Genomic DNA, 18,917 nt, shown 5'->3' with positions numbered 1-18,917 from the left:
GAACCCGAATGTTGGGTTTTTTAATAGTATCCTGTAGATTCCCTACAATATTTTTTAGATTTCTAATTTCCTCTTCTTTTCTTTGGGTTGACTGTATGCTTTCCTGTTCTCTGTCTTCTAAGTCCGATATTCTCTCTTCTGCTTCACCCATTCTGTTTGTAAGGCTCTCTATTGTGTTTGCCATTTGATCTATTGAATTCTTCACTTCATTATGATTTCTCATCACTATCACAGTTTCCTGTTGTACTAGTTGTTTCGTTTCATTTTGATTCCTCCTTAATATTTCATTTTCACGAGAGAGATTTTCTATCTTGTCCATTAAGGATTTCTGTAGTTTGAGAATTTGTTTTTGAGAACTTCTTAAAGTTCTTATCAATTTTTTGAGATCTGCTTTTTGCATTTCTTCTATGTCATCATCTTCATAATCTTGAATTGGGGTGTTTTTCCTTTGGGGGCATCATGGTGACTTCCTTGTTTTTATTACCTCGGTTTTTGCGTTTGTTATTTGGCATATTGGAGATATTTGGCTTCTTCACAGTGGTGCTTTTTCTTGTTATACTATGACTCCAGATTAAGTGGACTGTCTGTTTTTGATGGAGCCTTAGTGGCTTGAGATGGGTGTGGCCTGAGAGCTCTGTTTGGTGTGCCAAAGGTGACACTCCCAGGTTAGGCGTGGTAGATCTCTCTCTCTCTCTCTTTCTTTTTTTGATTCAAAAGGGAAGTAATTCTGCACAGCTGAATGAAGTTGGAGGTAGTTAGCAGGCAAATGATATACCCACAGGAGCCAGAGATCGGAAGCTCTTTCCCAGGGACCACACAGGGAATCTGTTCTGCCCTCAGATTGGGCTCAAATTCTCCTTCAGTCTCCCACTGGGTTGCCAAAGTTATGGAATTGTAGCATCTCTGGAGAGTACTCACGTGAATTCCGTGAGTTCTCTCCCCCACCGTCTCTTTTTTCACAGTCTCAGTTCAGTAGCACCACAAATTTACTAGGTCCTAATCTCCTGTTAATTCGCCCCACCCAGAGTCAGGTTTTTCTGCTAGGCTCAGGGCCAGTGCAGACCTGAGGTCGCTCTGCTTATGACGTATGTCCAAGATGGCGCCTGCTCTTTGTCTTGCTCGCCCTTGAGAGGTGAGCGGAGAGAGAGAAACCCGTGTCCGTACCAGTCACCTTTTTTTCTCTCTCTCTCTCTCTTCCAGTTAGCTGGGTGAACTCCCCCCCCGGGGGTCGTTCCCTCTAGTCTCCTCTCTCTGCTTGCCTGCCGGTGTCTCGGGCTATTGAGGTTCAGCTCACCTTGCATTCCAGCGCTGGTGTGTTGAGTCTCCTGCTGGTGTCCCGAACTGTGGGCTCCCACGCTCTCCACGCAGGTCCACTGTGAATCACACGTTCTGGAAGAGTTCTCCTGCTGTTTCCTCCCCTACTCTTCCTTGAACCTGCAGTATCTCCACTTTTATTAAACTGTCTCTCCCCAGACTATCAGGGTGCTCCCTTCCTATTCCGCCATCTTGCCTCCTCCTATAACAATGAATAATAAAATTTAAAAGTAGAGACTGTTCCAACATGGGAAGCAGTCCACACAGCAGACTCATAGAATGATAATCACATAAAGTAGCACTCTGACCTCAGAATTAGCCCTCAAGGCATTCTGGTCTGGCTAAAAAGTCCACAAGAACATATCTGTCATGGAAAGCCAAGACACTTAGAAAAAAAAAATGTCCTACATGAAGCACTTCAGTGGGTGAAACCCCAGGGGAAAGATGGGGTCTTCAAAAAATAAGGTACTTTTCTCTGAAGGGAAGAAAGAAATTTAGCTTATGGTTTTCAAAAGTATTCCATAGGGGCTGGCACTGTGGTATAGTGTGCAAAGCCACCACCTGTTGTCCTGGCATCAATATCGGCACCAATTCAAGTCCTGGCTTCTCCATGTCCTATCCAGCTCTCTGTGCACTGAATTTATATCCTGCTACTTTGCCACACTCTTCTATGAGTTCTAAGAGTCTCTTAGTAGAGTTCTTTGGATCCCCTAAATAAAGAATCATATCATCTGCAAAGAGGGATAGTTTGACTTCTTTCTTCCCAAGTTGTATCCCTTTAACTTTTTTTTCTTGCCTAATAGCTCTGGCTAAAACTTCTATTACTATATTGAATAGCAATGGTGAGAGCCGGCATCCCTGTCTGGTACCAGATCTCACTGGAGATGCTTCCAACTTTTCCCCATTCAATATGGTGCTGGCTGGGGGCTTTTTCACAAGTTCCAACTTAAAACCTGAGAAGCACTTTACTACAAGTGTGGACCAACTAATATCATTTCCTTTCTTTTAAAATTTTTTTTTTGTAATTTCAAAGAGTTACAGAGGAGACAGAGAGAGAGAGAGAGAGAGAGAGAGATTCCATCTACTTATTCAAGCCCCAGACATGCAAAATTGACCAGGTTTGGCAAGGCAGATGCCAGCAGCCAGGTTCATTTGGGTCTCCCACATGGGTTCAGGGGACCCAAGTACTTGGGCCATCTTCTGCGGCTTTTTCCAGGCCATTAGCAGGGAGCTGGATTGGAAATGGATTACTGGAACACAAAATAATGTCCATAAGGGATGCTGGCATTGCAGCTGGTGGCTTTACATATCATGCCACAACACTGAATCTACTTTTGTTTCTTAAATTGACATATGATTGAGAGAGAGACATGGTCACCAACTGGCCTGTTCTTAATGACTTCCTTCATGCTGCTGCTGCAGAAGTGTATTACTTCAACAGAGACAATGTGGTGTCCATGTGGTGTTCACATGACTAAAATGATGAACAAGCCATGCTTTCAGTGAAAAGGAGTGGAAAGTTCTCTTTCAATACTGTGATGAAAATATCACTTACTCCCATACAACCATTAAAATACTAGTAGTGGTGGCGCCGCGGCTCACTAGGCTAATCCTCCGCCTTGTGGCGCTGGCACACCGGGTTCTAGTCCCGGTTGGGGTGCCGGATTCTGTCCCGGTTGCCCCTCTTCCAGGCCAGCTCTCTGCTGTGGCCAGGGAGTGCAGTGGAGGATGGCCTGAGTCCTTGGGCCCTGCACCCCTTGGGAGACCAGGATAAGTACCTGGCTCCTGCCATCGGATCAGCGCAGTGCGCCGGCCACAGTGCGCTGGCCACGGCAGCCATTGGAGGGTGAACCAATGGCAAAGGAAGACCTTTCTCTCTGTCTCTCTCTCTCACTGTCCACTCTGCCTGTCAAAAAATTAAAAATAATAAAAAAAACTTTAAAAAAAACTAGTAGCGATAATTATTTTCTATGCAATCACAGCATATCAACATTTATATGGAAAGAGTGATGAGTCCATGCAGGAAATTAGAGTATTGACTGATGTATGGAAGTCCTAGGAGTGATAGATATTTTAAATAGGTCATCTACATTTGAGTATTAAAAAAAAAAAAACCTTAAACCTGGTGACCGCAGACAAATATTTTAACCCATGTGAACACAAGCTTCTCCAGAGAAAAACACTAGGGGCAGTAGAGAAGAGGGTTTGGAAGAATCTATGCCCATATGAAATACAGGAAATACATCACTTTGAGAAAATAAAACACTGAAAGAAATATCTCTGAGTGACAAAATGAGTCCCCAGAGCCCCATGTGCTAAGGAGCTTGTTTCAGTGAGCTTCCTACACCTAGAGATGAGCATTCTCTCTGGGTCAGGAGTGCAGAAATATACTTTAGTGTGTCCTGGTACACATTAGAGCAGGCTGGACTCACCATGACATTGCAAAGGGGACCATTTTCCTTAACAGGGAAAAAGGAGCAAATTGTGAAGTGGAAACAGTCTTCCTTTTCTCCGCAGATGCAGAGCAGTGCATCCCGTGTGCAGATCACGAGTACCCAAACATGGAGAGAAACCGCTGCCTCCCCAAGCTGGTGACCTTCTTAGCCCTTGAGGATGACCTGGGGAAGGCTCTGGCCTCCGTGGCTCTGTGTTTCTCTGTCCTCACAGCTGCAGTCCTCTGGGTCTTTGTGAAGCACCGAGACACTCCCATCGTCAAGGCCAATAACAGGACCCTCAGCTACATCCTGCTCATCACCCTCCTCCTGTGCTTCCTCTGCTCCTTACTCTTCCTTGGCCGTCCAAACACAGCCACCTGCCTTCTCCAGCAAATAGCATTTGGCCTTGTGTTCACAGTGGCTGTTTCCACTGTGCTGGCCAAGACCATCACTGTGATTCTTGCCTTCAAAGTTACAAAACCTGGAAGAACTATCAGGCAATTGCTGGTATCAGGAGCTTCTAACTTCATCATTCCCATCTGCTCTTTGATCCAAGTGGCTCTCTGTGTCATCTGGTTGGGAATTTCTCCTCCATTTATTGAGTTAGATGCACATTCTGAGCCTGACCACATCATCCTGGTGCGCAACAAGGGTTCAGCCACTGCCTTCTACTGTGTCCTGGGCTACCTGGGCTCCTTGGCCCTGGCAAGCTTCACTGTGGCTTTCCTAGCCAGGAATCTGCCTGACACATTCAATGAAGCCAAGTTCCTGACCTTCAGCGTGCTGGTGTTCTGCAGTGTCTGGGTGACCTTCCTGCCTGTCTACCACAGCACCAAGGGGAAGGTCATGGTGGCTGTGGAGATCTTCTCCATCTTGGCCTCCAGTGCAGGGCTCCTGGGCTGCATCTTCCTCCCCAAGTGCTACATTATTCTCATAAAACCTGATAAAAATTCTTTGAAAGCTTTAAAGAACCAACGCAGTTCTAGGGGATCCTGAAATTTTTCTCATGCATTTCTTCACATTTTCAATTTTGTAATCAAAAGGAAGTTGCATTCCAACACTGTAAAATAAGCAAAACTAAAAACCGTTGCTGTTTAGGCAATGAGTCCAGCAATTAAGATCACCTTGTTCCATGATTGTACAGTTTCCATATATGCATGGATATGTCCTCAGTTTGTCCTTTTCCACTGATCAAACCAATTCTGAGCCAATGCCACACTCTTACTTACTGTGGTGTAATAAAAAGTTTTGATATGTAGAAGGGTGTGTACCTTTGTTCATTTTTAGAATTGTACTATCTGTTTTTGGACTTCTATACTAACTTTAGTTTCAGTTCATCGAGTTCCACTAAAAATCTTTTTTGGTATTTTGCTGAGTTAAATTTATAGGTTCAATCTGGGGAGCTATGACATCTTTATAAATTTCTGTCATCCAATATATTAATATTATGTTGCTTTTTAAATATCCTTCAAAAACATTTCCTAATTTGGTGATAAAACTCTTGTATGTCTTTGTCAGCTATTTTTCTATGTACAACTTCTGTTTCTAGTATAAAGTCAGATCTTTTTTCTATTAAATTTTTAAGTTTCTTCTTGCTTAGGCTATAGATTCTGCAATAAAGTGGATTTATTTACCAAAAAATCACCTTGTTCCACATGACACTCTTTGGGTTTGTAATTTGGTTCTGACCCCTGACCCCAGATTCCCAGGAAATAAACCCTTTCAGTGAGTGGTGATGGCTCAGAGATATTGGGTCCCTTTCAATCAGTATTTTTCCTGGCTCCTGGCCCTGGCCTCAGTTCAGGCTCAGCTACTGTGCGCACTGAGATGTGAAGCAGTGAAAGGTTGGTTTCTCAGCCATCTCTCTCTCCATTTCTCTCTACCTCTCAAAAAACACAATGCCATCTAGAAATAGTTTAATAAAAAATAAGAGTGATATTTAAAACGGAAACAGAGCTGACCAGCAAGTTATAAATACCAATGCCATTTTATATGATAGGGCTATCCCTGAAAATATACACACTGTTTGCTGCTTAGGACGCCTGTCATTCTATAAGTCTTTTGTGTGGACTGCTTCCCATGTTGTAACATTCTCTCCATTTTAATTCTCTCTATTGTTATTACCAAACACTTGATCATATTTATATAATCCCTCTGACAGTTAATCCTATCTATATGATCAATTAAACATAATATGATCACTTTAACATGTAAGATGGCATTATTACCACCCAGTTTCATGGAATTTGGAGTATCAGAGTGAGATTTTAGGTTTACCCTTAGAAGTAAGTCCATGGGGATGTATGCAAAACTATACAGTTCCTCTCTCTCTTATTCCCACCTTTATTTTTATAGGGATCTACTTTCAATTGACTTTATACACATATGATTAATTCTATGATAAAGAAAGAGTTCAACCAATGTTATTAAGTAGGAAAAAATAAAAATAATTAAAAATAATTAAAAACTGTTCCTCAACAGATAAGACAAAGGTTGTTTAAGTCATTGATTCTCATAGTGACAGTTTGATTTATATAGCTTTCATTTTAGGTGCTCTGTTAGTTATCACAGATCATGGAGAACATATGGTTTTGACCCTTTGAGACTGGCTTATTTCTCTCTAAGTATGATGTTTTCCAGATTCATCCATTTTGTTGCAAAAGATTAGATTTCACCTTTTTTACCACTGTGTAGTATTCCATAGAGTACATATCCCAAAATTGCTTTACCCAGTCTTAGTTGATGGACATTCATGTTGATTCCATGTCTTAGCTATTATAAATTGAGCTGCAATAAACATGGGAATGCAGATAACTCTTGCATATTCTGATTTCATTTCCCTTGGGTAAATTCCCAGGAGTGGGATGGCTAGCTCATATGGTAGGACTACATTCAGATTTCTGACGTGTCTCCAAACTGCCTTCTATAATGGTTTTCCAAGTCTACATTCCACCAACAGTGGATTAGGTTTCCTTTTTCCCCACAATCGCACCAGCATTTGTTGTTTGTTAATTTCTGTATGAGAGCCATTCTAACTGGGGTGAGGTGAAATCTCATTGTGGTTTAGATTTGCATTTCACTGATGGCTACTGATCTTGAACATTTTTTCATGTGTCTGTTGGCTATTTGGATTATATCAAAAGTACTGTCAATATGTGAAGTGGTGCTAAATTTTAAGTTTTGATAATATAAAATGCTGCTGATATAAATGTCCGAAAGTTAAAAAGTCTAATGATTTTGTGTTACTAGACGTGATGGTTATCTTAATGAGAAAGGCCCAGAGGCCTAAAGGGTTAACTGTTCTGTAAAATACTACAGGTGCTTTCAAAAACAATGGAGTAAGCAAGTGCCTCTTGTTGGTTAATGAGGTTATAACTTTTAATGTGGCAATTTAATCTTTTGACATCTACAGTTTTGTATATGGTAATAAAAAAGACCTAAAGATTTCAAGAAGCTATTAATGAAACTGCTTTATTGTTCTACCTTGTACGTTACATGTGTGCACATATTGTATGTCTATATGGGAAGATTTATTAAGAGCTTTGTTTTAATTGCCTTATAGATAAAGAGATTGCTCATCGATTTAAACTGCTAAAAATAATCAAAGATACATTTTAATCCATGTGACCTGAATCTCTATTTCAGATGTTTTAAATCTGCTAGTACAAAGAAACTAAAAATATTTTATGTGCTTGTGCTTGAGTTTGCTGCTTAAACAAGCTACACCATGTTCGATACTTTAGAGATGTTTCCAAATACATGTATTCTTTTTTTTAACTTTTATTTAATGAATATGAATTTCCAAAGTACAGCTTATGGATTACAATGGCTTCCCCCCATAACGTCCCTCCCACCCGCAATCCTCCCCTTTCCCGCTCTCTCTCCCCTTCCATGCACATTGATTCATTTTCGATTCTCTTTATATACAGAAGATCAGTTTAGCATACATTAAGTAAAGATTTCAGCAGTTGGCTCCCACACAGAAACGTAAAGTGAAAAATACTGTTTGAGTACTAGTTATAGCATTAAATCTCAATGTACAGCACATTAAGGACAAAGATCCTACATGAGGAGTAAGTGCACAGTGACTCCTGTTGTTGACTTAACAAATTGACACTCTTGTTTACGGCATCAGTAATCACCCTAGGCTCTTGTCATGACCTGCCAAGGCTATGGAAGCCCCCTGAGTTCACTGACTCTGATGATATTTAGACAAGGCCATGGTCAAAGTGGAAGTTCTCTCCTCCTTTCAGAGAAAGGTACCTCCTTCATTGATGACCCATTCTTTCCACTGGGATCTCACTTGTAGAGATCTTTCATTTAGGTTTTTTTCCCCCAGAGTGTCTTGGCTTTCCATGTCTGAAATACTCTCATGGGCTTTTCAGCTGGATCCGCATGCCTTAAGGGCTGATTCTGAGGCCAGAGTGCTGTTTAGGACATCTGCCATTCTATGGGTCTGCTGTGTATCTCACTTCCCATGTTGGATCATTCTCTCCCTTTTTGATTCTATCAGCTACTATTTGCAGACACTAGTCTTGTTTATGTGCTCCCTTTGGTTCTTAGTCCTATCATCATGATCAATTGTGAATAGAAATTGATCACTTGGACTAGTGAGATGACATTGGTGCATGTCACCTTGATGGGATTGAATTGGAATCCCCTGGTATGTTGCTAACTCTACCATTTGAGGTAAGTCAGCTTGAGCATGTCCTGGATTGCACATCTGTTCCCTCTCTTATTCCTGCTCTTATATTTAACAGCAATCACTTTTCAGTTAAGTTTCAGCACTTAAGAAGAATTGTGTATTGATTACAGTATCCAACCAAAAGTATTAATAGAACAAACAAAAAAAAAATACTAAGAGGGATAACATATTAAGTTGCTCATCAACAGTCAGGGTGAGGGCTGATCAAGCCACTGTTTCTCATAGTGTTCATTTCACTTTAACAGGTTTCCTTTTTGGTGCTCAGTTAGTTGTCACATGTATTCTTAGAATTAATAGAAGCATTAGACCTTCTGGTAAATGTTTTCCTAAGTTGTTATCTAACGGTTGAAATACCTTTCTAAGTTTTTATTTGATATTGCTATTGTCAGTAAGTGATCTGGGACTTGCTCCCTCATTTCTCTATTCTAAGCCTGACTTCTTCCCTTATTTCTCTATTTTCTTCAAGGTGGGAAACTGACTCTATACTGAAGGATTCTCTAAGATGCACAATTTGAATTTAGATCTTATAAAAGGGATGACTAACATTTTCTGTAATAATAGAATAGTCAAAAATGAGAGCTTAGATTATGATTTCACAGCTAGATTTACCTCGACATGACACAGTAAACAGACCAAACAATGGGAGAAAAAAAATTAAAGTGAGGACATAGCTTTCCTCATGTGCATTGTCTGCCTCAGAAAAAAAACACTACCAGAACCTGCCTGTGACTATAGACTTCTAGTTTCACCTAATGAAGACTAGAGATGGGACTTGAGCACCCCTTGACTTTCATCCTCTGGTCTGCTTTAACAAAAGCCAGGAGCAGAAGAAAGCTAGGTATTAGAAGCAATGTAAACATTGGTGTTGCTGTGGATTCATTCTGAGGAGGAGTCCAGTGTGAGCAACAAGTGCAGAGTCACCACACAGATACCAGGAGTTGGGTGGAAGCGGGCCAGAGGCAAGCAGCCCACAGACTCATTTATTTCAGTTGGTACAGCAGATTATATAGCTGAGGAAGCCAATCCGGTCAAGGTGCATTTATGCCCTAACCAATCACAGCCTGAAGCCAGGCAGGCTCCATTGCCAGGTGGGTTTCGAACCCATTCCTGAATAACTGACACTCACCTGCCAGTGGCCATTTTGCCATGGCTTTCTCATTCCACCACACATAGGTAGCAGGCCTATTAAAGGCAGCTCTCTACAGGGATCTGCCCTCAAAGAGACCCAACAGGCCTGTTCACTGCAGTGGCTTTCAATGTAGAAATCCAGGGCTTCAGCATAAGTCAGCTTATGAAGAGCCCTGGCAGCTGCCACCCAAGAGTTGGATCACTGGAAATGAAACTGTCCTGGAGTCAAAGAACACCCAGGTCAGAACCACAGATCTTTCTGGCTCTAAGCTGAAAGCCCTTCACTCAGTCCAGCTTCCAGAGTAACCACCACTGCTGAGGGAATGGCCAAGTAAGGTCAGTAATATTGCAGGCAGAACTGTAAATTTCCTGTTAGAGATGCCACCTGCCTTTACCTGGCCAGCTCTCCTCACAGGCCAAGTAGGTAATGGAAGTCAACAGGATGCCTTCCCAAGGAGGTTCACACCTCCCTTAGGATGTACCCCATGGGAAGAGATAGGTCTGGACCGCATAATTGACAAGGCCTTAAAACCCACCAGATTATTATCAGGCCCCTTCTGTCAGTTTCTATTTGCCTCCAAATTGGAGAACTCATGTGTGGCTTTGAAAGCACCTTTCTTAGGTTCTCCAATAATGAGAACTTTTGTCTTTTGTTCTTTTGTTCTAGATCATATCTAGCTCATCTGGGGCCTCATTCCTTTGTAATCATAACCTCTACTCTAATATCAATGGCTCTACTCCTGGCCTGTGTGTATTGATGGTTCTCTAACCCACTTAATGTTGCATGATTTTTCAGAATTTCTCTACAGAAAAACCCCTCTACCCAAAAAAGATAAGTGGCTTTTCTCCAAGTCTTGGCTGGAATCAGCTTTAAGCCATATCCATCAAAGTCCTCCCAAGGGTCCAGAGACACACCCCCTCATTTCCTCTCCTCTATGAGATCCTCGCATTACTTGGATAATGCCACTCTTAGGATCATTAGTTGCTATTCTCACCCTGTCTTTTATTCTACCATGTCTGTGTCTGGTGGTTGGGCCATGTGGTCACCTGGGTTCCAGCAAGCAGGGGCTAGAGCCTAGGAAGGTGTCCAGGTGTAGATCAATCCATAGATAAGATTGTGGCATTTTACTAACTTCCTGCTATTTACTGGAAATGATAATGTTTACAGTGTTTACAGGAAGTGATAATGGAACAAATCAAGGCCTTCACCATCCAGGTGGTCAACCAAATGCTGCTACAGGGATATACTCAGCTCCCCACCCAGGAGACAGTGGCTTGAGACATCACTCCATGTAGCAAAGAGAACCTCATTGCTCCATGTTAGCAGAAAGTAGCTTTAAACACTGAACATCACCCCTCTACCCTTCCTGGTCTTTTGGGGTGAATATAATCCCATGCAACCCTTACTTTATAAAAAAAAAACACAAGGGGGGAATGTCAGTAAAATGCCACATTCTTATCTATGGCTTGATCTACACCTGGACACCATCCTAGGCTCTAGCCCCCACTGACATTGCTGGAAGCCAGGTGACCACATGGCCAAACCACCAGTGTCAGCTCCACCCCTTTCCTAATGGGAATCACTGCTCCTACTTCCCTGCCTATCCCCCAGGAAAATTTTTGGAGGGCCTGTTCCTGAACATGTGGCTCTCTTTCTCTCCATCTCCTGATCTCTCTCTCTCTCTCTCTCTCTCTCTATATATATATATATATATATATATCCTCTCTCTGTCTCAATATCTTCTCTCTCTCTCTCTCTCTCTCTCTCTCTCTCTCTTACATTCTCCTCCCTCTTTTCCTTCTTTGCCCTTCCCTCCAGTCTGTCAGGCTTCCTCCAATTCACTCTTTCCTTTAAAAATAAGTAAACAAATAAATGAATGAAAACAAACTCATTGGAAGATCTTCATAGAATAAGCCCAATTGGCCTTAACCAGACAGCAAGAGCCAGGAACTCAATCGACGTTCCCCATCTACATACAGAAATCCAACTACTTGAGCCATTTCTGCTGCCTCCAAAGGTCTGCGTTAGCATCTCAGAGATTCATAAAGGAAGGACCATTTCAAACAAACCTCTATCAGGAAATATCACTGCCAAAACCAGAACACAGTAGCTTTGGAGGATTCTGGGCTGGAAATTTATTTTATTTCCACGGTAATGCAGAGCACATGAAACCCAAAGTTGTAAGATATCAATGCAGTAAAGATTTACATTAGTCTCAGAGTAAACATATAACATTGGGTTCTGAGACAAGGGATTGTGCTCCTCAGAGACATGGGGAGAAAATGAGGAAAATACCACTGTCCTGATGATGCTACATCCAAAGTTCATGCCTCATCAGTTGAAATTGCAAAGTGTACAGAGCCCATGGAGATCATGCATGTTTTCTTGCATGCTAAGAGCAGTAAGTCACTCTCCTTAAACACTGGGCATATGAAATGTGAGCATATATGTGCACAGAACAACATAGAGCAGCATGGGGACTGCCTCATCCACAGCAATGCCTCATGTGGCTTCCACGAACCACACCTTCCTCATGTGAAGAAGCACTTTTCCACAATGTGTACAGTGACAAGACTCTTTAAATCACCACATAGTATGTGCACATTTGCAGAGGAAATTATTGTGCTCATCTTGAAAGCAATATAACTATATTCTGAGCATGCCTTTTCTTCCTCAGTGATAGATGGATTTCTCTGGATTTTATCCCTTTATTATTGGAATACATCACTAACATGTACAATATATTTAGAACTCATATATGCCTGTACATGGGACAAACACATTAAATAAATTAGCTGGAGAAATTAAAGTATAAGAAAAAGGCAAATAACCATCCGTAACAATTAATCACAGAAAATTCATATCACCATCTAATTTCTATTTGTACATATAGCAATAGGATTAGAAATACCCTGTGTTCTTATTTAGTCAGTTTTTAGAAAAGAAATGAATTTGTCAATGGATTACAAAGATATATTTCTAATATACACTACATTAGGTAACATGTGACCCAGAAGACAAGGGTTAGCTCACAATATAGATAATTTAAATATAGTCAGAAGATTTGGAAGTTTTCTTTTTGGTCATACCCTGATTCTTATAATATGAAAGAAATGTCATTCTCATAAAATAGTCCAATGGTAGAGACAGAAGATAACTTAAGTAATATGTATACAAAGAATTGCACTTATATAATGTATACATTTTTGTAAGTTTGGGCCTACCAGATGATACAAGGTGCATAAAAACAGAAATTGTGAATTCTGAAAAATCTATGCGTGCATTTGTAATTGTTGAACAAAAAAAGTAGCTTGAATTTCATTTTTTGAACTTGAATAGAATTTTAAAAAAAAACCTCTCCCTGTATGTACATACTTGTCGTTTGTCCAACCTACACAAAAATCACAGTAACATTTCCATCCAGGTAGAGTTATAGACAGAGAGAGAGAGACAGAGAGAAAGGTCTTCCTTCTGTTGGTTCACCCCCCCAAATGGCCACCACGGCCAGCACTGCACTGATCCAAAGCCAGGATCCAGGTGCTTCTTCCTGGTCTCCCGTGGGGGTGCAGGGCCAAAGCACTTCAGCCATCCTCCACTGCAATCCTGGGCTACAGCAGAGAGCTGGACTGGAAGAAGTGCAACCGGGACTAGAATTGGCACCCATATGGGATACCAGTGCCACAGGCAGAGGATTAACCAAGTGAGCCACAGCGCTGGCCTCTCGGTTATGTTATTGAAGTACTATGATTAGCTTCCATAAACTTGCAACCAAACCTTTGTGAGATAGGTTAAACAAGAAGTCACATCCTAGGCACCCTTGAACTATATCATACGCCTACACTGAATAAAATACTCCAAGATTTGCTGGAAGGGTACATGGACAAATAATTTCTCACCATTTGAACTCATGAGATGGTGGCCACCAAAAAAAAAAAATGTATTTCAACCAAAAGACACCTAGAGGATAGGGAGGGTGAGGAAAAATAAGTACTGCTGAGTACACATGCACCTCCCACCTCTCATTTGAGTGCTCTTTCTTTCCAATTATGCCTTTCTATAGCTTCAGTAACTTCCAAGGAAAAGCCAATTTGCAAACAATGCTGGGGGTGATGTATCCTTCCACGATCAAGGCATCATATGACACACTATGATATCCATAGTGTGTGGATTTTCCTCTGGACCTTGGGTTGCTGGCTAAAATTGGAGAACTTCCCTGCAAGAGTATACATGATCAAGCCTTGGTCACCAATGCAGATGATAGAATGGCCTACTGCATTCAAGAAATTGTAGGCCCATGAGATGAATTAGAAACAAAGAGAGCTGAGAGGAGATGAAGTATGAAACTTTTAAATATGCATTCAATTCTCATTTCACATATAGGCATAAAATATGATGTTCCTCATACACGTCCTCATCCTCAGCCAATATCTATCAGATATTGCAAGTTTGTACCAGCAGCTGAGTAAATGGTAGGAAAAAAATTAATACATGGAGAAAGAAGCAAACTAAGAAGACAGAAGTACACACACACATACACAGAAACTTATAGATACTACATATATTTCTGTATACATTCTAAATCACTTAATCATATATGGTGAGAATCTTTCTTGTATTTTTATGCAGTTAATTGGTAAGTTAACATCAAGTTATGTGTTAACTATTGTTCAGACTGCACGTAAGTGTGTGCTTTCACTGGTTAACCTGCTTAAGAATTCTAAAAACTGTACACAGAAGTAGCAAGAAAGCAGATCAATGAAGGATGGAGGTCCTTCCCTTCTTTTTCCTTTTACCACCTTCTCTTTCCATTTTATTTTGCTCTCCATTCAGAGACAGATAGACATATTCTGTACCACTCTATTGTTCTCATCTCCTGATCAGCTTCTGAAGATCTTAAAATGAGTGAGACTAATGGAACTCCAGCTCCCATACCTGCCCCCACCACCTGCCTGCACCAGCAGACACATGGAAGAGAGAAGGGACTGAAGTCAGTGTTAGGTCTAAGGCACTCACGCTGGGTGTCATTGCTAACAAGTGTGTCTGGTAGAGAAGCTGTTCATGCCTGAGATCCACCACTCAAAATACAGCCTGTCCCCCCATATATCAACATTTGAAATCTACTCCATAGAAGTCTTTTGGGCATCAGATCCTGAAAATAAGGGACAATCCTTAATCACTGGTATTCTATATGGGAAAAGTCAGGGCCTGCCTTGTTCAGGAGCCCATGAGACAAGTGTGGAGGCCAAATTCTGCATTCTACTTTCTGTTTTCCAACTGGCAGATGTCTGTCCATCTCCATTCTATGCAGAAGAGAGCCTGCCATCATGTGTGTACTTGTCATGTCCCAGAATTTACTATTCCTAGATGTAGAAAATTCCTTTATGGGCACAGTCTGCCAATTCTATGTGTCATTAGACTTACACATGAAGCTATATGTTATGAAAGTATTTCCTCATAACTGATGGACATTATGTTATTGTTTCCATGACCACCAAGTGTCATTTTGTATGCATAACCCTCACTTGTTTACTCAATATTAGATACTTGGAATGCCATGCATTTTGTGCAACTATATGTATTATACTGATGATCATTTTATTTGCATATTTCTCTGATGAAAATAATTAGGGAAAATTCTTGGATCATGAAGTATGTTCCCTTATAAAGCTTTTGATACTTCTTGACAAATCCTTGCTGATAAAACTACTCATTTCTGTTACCTCACAAATTCCCATACCCATTGTCTCCCCATTCTTCAGTCCATCCTCTTGCATACCTTGTGTCTCTATGGATCTGCCTGTTGTGGGGACTTCATATAAATTGATTCAAATAAACCTCTGTTGACTGGCACCTTTCACTGCACAATGTCTTCATGCTCTATCCATTTTGTGGTTTGTACCAACATGTAGCATACTTTTCTCATAATATCTTAATAACTAGGTATAAATAGGTATCAAGATACTTCTGGTTAGCTATTATAGGTTAAGAATATTAAGAATATATAATTTTTAATCTTATGGATATAAACTATATCATTGGTGTCATCTTTTTTTTTTTTTACTGACTGCAAAGTTTATTAGCAAATGTATATCAAGTTCCATAATTTAAAATTATTTAAAACAAATTTAAAAACATCTGTAAGATGAAAACATTCAAAATTTTAGGACAAAACTAATTTTTAAAAAAAATTGTAGCATCATAGTTATGAAAATAACAATTATGGCAAGCTATACATTTTTAAATTATAGAAAACATTATAAAATATCTAACAAAATATGTCTTGCTGTTGCTTTGGGGGAAAATAGGGACAGATATTTATTTACATATATTTATCAAAGTGGTTTCCACGTGCCCCTGCCAACAGTCTCACTCCTCTCCTCTAATGCCATAACGGAGCTCACCCAAGGGCGACAGGGACAGACGTGCCACGGACGGCGGCAGGGCAGCCCCAGCCCAGGCACACCGAGCTGCTCTGGGGGCACGCCCACACAGCCGACACGCTCGCTCGCGTCACAGAAAGCACACTGCCGCCTCGCTGCACGCCGCACAAGCCAGCTCCGCTTTACCAAACAGGAGGGCAAAATGCGTCGTAACTGGCTTAGCGCGTCCCCAGGCTAGCTTCTGAGCTCCTTCTGAGTCATGATGAAATCCAGAATGAACAGGATTTTCTTCACATATATGGATAAAACACGATTACTTTTTGTAACTGACACTCTTTTATACTTCTGTTCTTTGGTTAATATATGTATAAACCTAAATTTTAAATGTTGAAACTTTGAGAATTAGCTGTAAAAAGCTGTTTTCAATTTATATGCCACAGCTCAGCGTTCACATGCTGTTCGAAAAGACTAGCAAATCAGAATACGCAGTTCAGAGCAAAAACTGGTATTATTGGATGTATTTTGGAATGTCAACAATAATCTTTATTTACCTATATCCTTTCATTCTCTGAAATTTTAGATTAATACACTAAGAAATTTCATTTCTGAAAAATGCCCCAAATTTTCGTTCGACAGTTTTATAAAACTTTGAGTACAGCTTTTAGCTTGATTCTGATATAAACATGCCAGCATAGCATCAACACTGAGAATTCTCTGTGACTAATTAGGATATGGGTTATAAACAGGGAAAAAACAACACATTGAAAACATGCAATATAAGAATTTCAACATACATATACCATGGCTCATTAAGAAACAGATTATTAAAGTATGACGTGAATAATACATTATATTAACGCACAGTATAAACACATTTTGGGAGTAAATTAAGTGAGGAAATAATAAAAAACCAGTTAAGCACTATTAGTATATATTTTGTTCTGTCCCATATATGAAAATATACAGTTTTTTAAAGCAAACTTTTTTACATAAATATTCACTGATTTAAATACAAGCTGGCAGAGGTAGAATTTGGTTCATGTTCATGATTTTCAGGAACAAGTACTTCAAATGCTTCACTACTATTCTTTATAATCCATACAGAAACTCACGGAAGGCCATTATTCTTTCTGACAATTATACACTGATCTGTTCAGGAGTCGGTGAAGGAGACCTCAGAGTAGAACTAAGGGGTGGAGTAGGAAGCCCGTGTCGACGCATCTCTTGGATCGCTCGTTCTCGTTCGTATTTTTCCGCTGCAATCTGCCTCTTCAGAGCGTCGTGATCTGTCTGCAATTCTGCCACCTTAGCTCGAAGCATGGTGTTCTCTCGGCTTTGACTAGTTAATTTGCTCTCCGAAAGGGTCAACTTCTCTTTGAGAAGCTGAATCTCGGTATCCTTCTCGTGACAGGTTAAATGAGAGTGAAATTCCTTATCTCTGTTCGAAGCCAACAATGCTTCAAGGTTTTTAATTGTGTGTCTTTCATTTAACAGCTGTTTTTTTAACATCTCAGACTCTGATTTTACATTTTCTAATTCTGCCACAGCCCTCTCAAACTCAAGATTTTTGGAATTCAATTGTTGGGTTGTAACATCTTTGCCTGAATCTAACTTAATGCAAAGCTCTCTCAGAGACGACAAATCACTCAACGCTGCTGCTTTCTCGTTTTCCCGAAGTCTCAGTTCTTCTTCTAATCTAGACATGGCCTTTGCCATGGATGAGATTTGGGATTCATATGCATGATGTGCATTTATGTGCTCCTGAATTTCTTTTTCTAGAAGTTCCACTCTTTCTCGAAGGTGTCTCCTCTCTGTGTCAATAGAAAGAAGCTCCAGCCGGACTGAACTGCTCACCCCCTCAGCCTGGTGGGCTTTGACTTCCCAGTCTTCAGCACGGTTGTGAAGCATCTGGAATTTGTCTAACAAATCTTGATTTTCCTTTTCCTTAGAAGCCATTAAGGTCTCCCATCGTGATACTTCAGTTATATAACTATGAACTCGATTTTTCATTTCTTCTTTTTCTTGTACTGATGCTTCTAATTCCAGTGAGATTTCCTGGTTTTCTCTTGCCATTGTAGCCAGATCATCTTGTAATCTTCTGTTTTCCTTAAAAGCCATGTCTCTAGATCTTCCAACTTCATCGAGTTCCTTGTGAGCCGCATCCAGCTGGCGCCGGAGGCTGCTCACCTCCCGGTCTCGATTACTCAGGGTTTCCTTTAGCTGGTTCATAGATTTATCAAACTCTGAGACAGTTATCTTCATCTGAGCAATAGTTTTTTCTTTACTAGCGAGGTTTTCTTGCAAGTTTGCAATCTTTTCTGTCTTCTCGTCTACAGTCTCCTGAAGAAAGTCCTTTTCTTTATCAATGACACCAATGGTCTTTTTCATTACATGGACCTCCTCATCCTGTGAAGTCATCTTAAGGTTTAATTTATCTATTTGCTCCTCCAGTATTTTAATTTGTGCTTGGGCTGAATCAAGTTCACCTCTTTTCACGGAGAGTCGGTGCTGATAGTCATCAAGTGACCGCTCTAGCTGCTCATTTACTATCCTAAGTGAGTTCATCTCTGACTTCTGATGAGATGAGTCACCGGCCACATGGCAAAGCTTTTGGGCTTGGAGTTTTGATTTGTTCTCTAATGAGTCTATTTTTTCTTTCATTAGTAACACTTCAGATTTTAATATCATTGGTGTCATCTAAAACTTACACATCTGGCAAAAAACTTTGAGCAATCACAGATCTTGTTCTGCCTCCAGATACCAGATTCTCGAATCAATCTTGCTTTGTCATCAAATTATTTAAAATCTTCCAAGTGTTAAAAATATTTGACACAGGCAGTTAAAACCAAAATTAACATTTGGGATTGCATAAAATTGAGAAGTTTCTGAACTTCAAAAGAAACAGTCAGGAAAGTAAAGAGGCAACCGACAGAATGGGAAAAAATATTTGCAAA

General features: G+C 40.4%; 1 protein-coding gene and 1 pseudogene across 1 annotated transcript in view; both read right to left on the bottom strand.

Moving 5' to 3' along the window:
- LOC138847802 (vomeronasal type-2 receptor 116-like) overlaps positions 1-9,594 on the bottom strand; it is a 59,822-nt gene extending 50,228 nt beyond the window's left edge. The window contains exon 1 of the mRNA XM_070067612.1: positions 9,581-9,594. Within this exon, the coding sequence (XP_069923713.1) occupies positions 9,581-9,594 (14 nt within the window). The remainder of the gene's footprint in view (positions 1-9,580) is intronic.
- A 6,170-nt stretch (positions 9,595-15,764) lies between these two features.
- On the bottom strand, positions 15,765-18,651 carry LOC138847801 (centrosomal protein of 135 kDa pseudogene; annotated as a pseudogene).
- Positions 18,652-18,917: the final 266 nt, after the last annotated feature.

The sequence above is a fragment of the Oryctolagus cuniculus genome, assembly GCF_964237555.1.
Source record: "Oryctolagus cuniculus chromosome 16 unlocalized genomic scaffold, mOryCun1.1 SUPER_16_unloc_1, whole genome shotgun sequence".
Taxonomy (NCBI): Eukaryota; Metazoa; Chordata; class Mammalia; order Lagomorpha; family Leporidae; genus Oryctolagus; species Oryctolagus cuniculus.
The sequence above is the reverse complement of the archived record's forward strand: the minus strand, read 5'-3'. Positions and strand labels throughout refer to the sequence as shown.